Source organism: Berghia stephanieae, chromosome 2, assembly GCF_034508935.2.
Source record: "Berghia stephanieae isolate SIO BIC M18660-M18661 chromosome 2, UCSD_Bste_1.3, whole genome shotgun sequence".
NCBI classification, from domain to species: domain Eukaryota; kingdom Metazoa; phylum Mollusca; class Gastropoda; order Nudibranchia; family Aeolidiidae; genus Berghia; species Berghia stephanieae.
In genome coordinates, this window is record NC_088361.1 from 10852853 (window position 1) to 10857852 (window position 5000).

The 5000-nt window shown below is 32.9% G+C and overlaps 3 protein-coding genes across 3 annotated transcripts in view; 1 reads left to right on the plus strand and 2 right to left on the minus strand.

The window, feature by feature from the left end:
* Positions 1-815, minus strand: part of LOC144963866 (uncharacterized) — a 12812-nt gene extending 11997 nt beyond the window's left edge. Inside the window, exon 1 of the mRNA XM_078897816.1 lies at positions 701-815. Coding sequence (XP_078753942.1) covers positions 701-815 — 115 coding nt within the window. The remainder of the gene's footprint in view (positions 1-700) is intronic.
* Positions 1-5000, minus strand: part of LOC144964294 (glucagon-like peptide 1 receptor) — a gene marked incomplete in the record, with an annotated part of 157816 nt that overhangs the window by 79656 nt on the left and 73160 nt on the right.
* The window catches only part of LOC144963868 (uncharacterized), a 32776-nt gene continuing 30080 nt past the window's right edge, over positions 2305-5000 (plus strand). The window contains exon 1 of the mRNA XM_078897817.1: positions 2305-2393. Coding sequence (XP_078753943.1) covers positions 2305-2393 — 89 coding nt within the window. The remainder of the gene's footprint in view (positions 2394-5000) is intronic.

Genomic DNA, 5000 nt, shown 5'->3' on the forward strand with positions numbered 1-5000 from the left:
TAAGGAGAGAGTTAAGATTATAAGCGCGATAATATGCTGTGAAGATGGGGACAAAGGAGGGCGGGAACAAATCCAGTGGTGTCGACAGCTGTGTCATTGCTCAATCTTCGTCCATTTGATATACGCAGAATGCTAAAAATAAAAAATAATAATAATAATACGCACTTGACAAATGAAATTATGGTTGTGATGACCCCGTGATACAAAGGTCAACACAGAAATGGTAGCAAGAGAAATGATTTATTTCAAGCAAGTAACAGGCCTGGCCATAAATAGTCCACTATATACTATTATGTCATCGTGACCCGTATATTTAATCATAATATTATGATTAACCAGTTGACTGTCATATTCTTGAAAAAAACAGATATTAAAATATTTGGCCAGAAAACTCGTCCTTCAAATATCGATCGATTTAAATGAACCTCATCTTGACTAAAACTCTCAAACCGGGGAATTGATTGAATATTGCGCGAAATCCCAGGTTTGAGAGTTTTTGCAAAAATGAGAGTCATTCAAATCGATCGATATTTGAAGGAATGAGTTTTCTGGCCAAATTTTTAAATATGCGTTTTTCCAGAGTACGGCCGTTAACTTGTTAATATTTTGGTGACAAGGGCCTCACTTGTAAATTATTCTGGCCATGTTTATCTATAATAATAGAGATGCCTGTCATTGATAGAATGGAACACTGGCTGACGCCTGTCTTGTCCCCATTCAAATGATGTTTGCTGCCCCGTCAGCTTGACAGATGACGACGATCGTGAAACTGTAGCCCTGGCGTCTTGTCCATGGTCAAGGCATGTTACATGCATTATATCCCGCTGTAAAAGAAACAGTAACCATTGTTATTATTATTATTATTATTATTATTATTATTATTATTATTATTATTATTATTATTATTATTATTATTATAATTATCATTATTATTATTATTATTATTATTATTATTATTATTATTATTATTATTATTATTATTATTATTATTATTATTATTATTATATTACAATATTTATTGTTATTAGTATCATCATTATCATCGTGAACTTCGTCACCAACAAACATCAACCACATCATCATGATAAACGCCATCAGCAAGAGCATCATCATCATCATCATCATCATCATCATCATCATCATCATCATCATCATCGACATCAGCATCATCACCATTATTAAATCATATCCAAAACGCTTTTATTTTTTTATTATTTGATAACAGTTATAAACATCACTTGACCTTTTACCGTCCGTTACGATAATGTTATATCTGACGTCATAGAATAGGCGTTTTTAGATTATGACAACATGCCTTGTGTACACTTCATCCCGCCAGGTTGGGCGCTGTGAAATAAAGAGGCCTATTGTTTACATCCTGTTGTCAGGATCAACACCCCCCCCCCCCCACTCCCCCAAGGCCCCCCCCCCCACCCCCCCAAGCCCCCCCCCCCCTTCCCCATCCCCCCGGGGGGCCGCCAACTGTAACTCCCTTGTACACCCTAGCACTTTCCCACTCACTTCATAGTAGCGCCAGAACATAAATACTCTAGACTTAATTACACCCCCAACGATTCTTCCTGTAATGCATTCTATAGATGCAACGAAATTGACGTCACTCAGCTCTTTGTTGTTGATTTAAATAGCCAACTTTTTTTATATATTAGTTTTCACAAAATGATATTAATCAGACAATAACCGTTCAAGATTACACATAATTTTGTGTGTTGTTGTGTGTTATATCCGGATGGCGGATGTTGTGAGTGTTTTATCTAAACGTATTACGTCAATTGCTACATGAGAAAGACAACTTTAGGTCTTGACCGATGTGCACTTATTTGCACAGGTCCGATAACCCTAATCCTTATGGGCTCATCATTGTTGTAATGGACATCTCAAAAAATGACGTAAAATATTGTCCATTACAACTATGTTAAACTAGGCCCATAAGTGGGCTCGGATGTCAGACCTGCATATATGTACACGTTGGTCTTGCCAAAATTTCAGATATAGTTTTAATTACCGTCAACTGGGGAAACTTTGCCTAAAGGGGAAACTTTGCCACTTGAATTTTGGACCAATAAGAGATTGTTTAGTTTTGTGACAATTATTTCCTTTGTTAAAGATTCAAGTCTTTTAAAGGGTACAATAACCACAACAAAGCTGAGATTTTTCTAATTGCTCCAAATTCACAGAGGCAAAGTTTCCCCTTGAGGCAAAGTTACCCCAGTTGACGGTACTAACTATACTCAATCTGCAATACGACACGCCGGAGCTGGGTGAACGAATGTTTGGTCACCTCCCATGAGAGTTGGATTTCGGCACATGCGGATTCTAGCACGCTTTTTGGCTTCTCCAAAGACCGTTCTAGAAACCAGCGACTACTGTATAAGGTAGATACGTGTCATCATAAAGATCTGGTAGAACGGAAATTGAGATAGACCACGGCTACAACGAGGTTAGCATGACATAGCTGGCCAAAAATAGATATAATTTACTACGCACATTTGTGTAATTCAGTTCTTCAGCTGTTTTACATACGCAATGCACTTCACAGGGTTTCAATAAATTACCAGCAAGTCTTATGAAATCAAAATCTTTTATTTCATACAGGACAAATTTCACGTAAGGCGCCTTTTCTATATCTATCAAGAGCTTTGAGACATTTGCTATTGTTTAAGTTAACAGATAGTCATTTTGTTCTAAAAAGTTAGAACTTTTATATGGAGAAATATCCACTAAATGTGCTCAAAGCGCTTTACAGCAACACGTAACATGTAGAACGAGACATCATGCCTGTTAGGGGTATTACACATTTTTTTTCCGACAGAGACAACGCAATACGTGTTGCTCTTGGTCATAGACCCTTTGTAAAGAGCTTTTGAGCACATTCAGTGGATATTGCGCTTTATAAAAACTTTAATTTTTAAATAAGTCCTACACGTTGGCCAGAAAAGAAAATATCAACCAAAAAGACGTGACACAATTTTTTTATTGAAAGCTTTTCAGGTTCGATCAAGCATTGTCTATACAAAATAATGATTCGTACACTTTTTGCCGTCCAAATGAATTGAATTACGTCAACGTTTTGAAACGGACACAGAGGAAGAACCTGGTAATGGTTTGTACTGTCGGGAAGAAATGAGATATTAATTTTGAAAGGCACGTGTTAACTCTTTCCTTACCAACCATGTTCATTTATTTTTTTTTACTGAATGTCACACCAACACACAAAATAGACCGTCAAACTCAAATTTATAAAGCAATAATAGCATGCCATATAATTTTGTTTTAAAAATGCCTTATAAATGCTTTTTTTGTTGTTGTTTTTTTACAAATTTTGTGATTTATAAAACAAAACTGTGTACGAAAACGGTTGTTTGTATCGTAACAATAGGATTCAATATTCGTAACGTCACTTCCTTCCTAATGACGCATGGTAACTTAACAACACTGGCTCTAAACTATCGGAACAATGGCGGACGCCGTATGAATATAATAAATATTTCTCCTGCGAGCATAAAAGCGTATCCAGAGAAAAAAAAACACCATAAATTTGATCATGTTTTGACTTTTACACATTCTGATCACAAGACATATGAAAAGTTCTAGCCAGCATGAAAAATATAAAGTAATGATTTTTTTTTGTTTAGAACCAAGATGGCCGCCGTTGCCGGGCGACGTGACATTAGACTATTGAATCGTAAGGAGAGGGTTAACTGCCGTATTCTGGGAAAAAAAACAACTCAACTCCTATTTAAAATTTTGACCAGAAAACTGGTCCTTAAAATATCGATCGATTTAAATGATCATCATCTTGAAAAAATAAGCTCTCAAACCTGGGACTTCGCGAAGTGTTGTTGACCCTAGGATTTCTTCTTTTTTTTTTTGCCAAGATGAGAGTCATTTAAATCGATCTATATTTAAAGGACGAATTTTCTGGCCAAATTTTTAATTATGTGTTTCTTCAGAGTACGGCAGTTAACTGGTTCACTCACTCAATCCTAGAGATTTTTGCTACTTTTCAAAATTGGAAAAAATGTATTAATAATCAGCATGTGCATAAATAGTTTCATTCAACTATCATTAACATGTAAAAACTAAAAAAACATTAACTTTGATACTCCGCCATAATTTGTCTCAGAAAAAATATAATAAATAGGCATGGGGTAAAAGTAACCCGGGTAAACTACGGATATAGTCGGTGTTAGTGTTGAGTGAGTTAAACTGGGTCTGTATTGCAAATAAAGATTATAATATCATGACTATAAGAGATTATTTGCATTGAAATACGTCACTAAAACCACCACCTATGGAATGTTGAATTATCACGTGTGGTAGGGTCTTGGTCTAAATGAATTTCATATTATTATTATTATTATTATTATTATTATTATTATTATTATTATTATTATTATATTATTATTATTATTATTGTTATTATAATTATTACTATTAGCGTTATTAATAATATTGTTAATTGTAATAATAATAATCATAGTAATAATAATAATAATAATAATAATAATAATAATAATAATAATAATAATAATAATAATATATAGTAATAATAATAATAATAATAATAATAATAATAATAATAATAATAATAATAATAATAATAATAATAATAATAATAGTAATAATAATAATAATAATAATAATAATAATAATAATAATAATAATAATAATAATAATAATAATAATAATAGTAATAGTAATAATAATAATAATAATAATAATATAATAATAATAATAATAATAATAATAATAATAATAATAATAATCAGTGAAAATCATCAGCTGGATAACAGACCTGGCTTGTATTGTGTAACGTGTGATTTACCTGGATGTCTGAAAGCAACATTTCACATATCATTATTATATCACAGTCATTTATAACCGACAAGAAAAGCCATTTGAGGACGTTTTTGATTTGATTCATGTCCTTTTCATCCATGCAATGTCAGAAATGTAAATATTATGGAAACTGCTTTAGT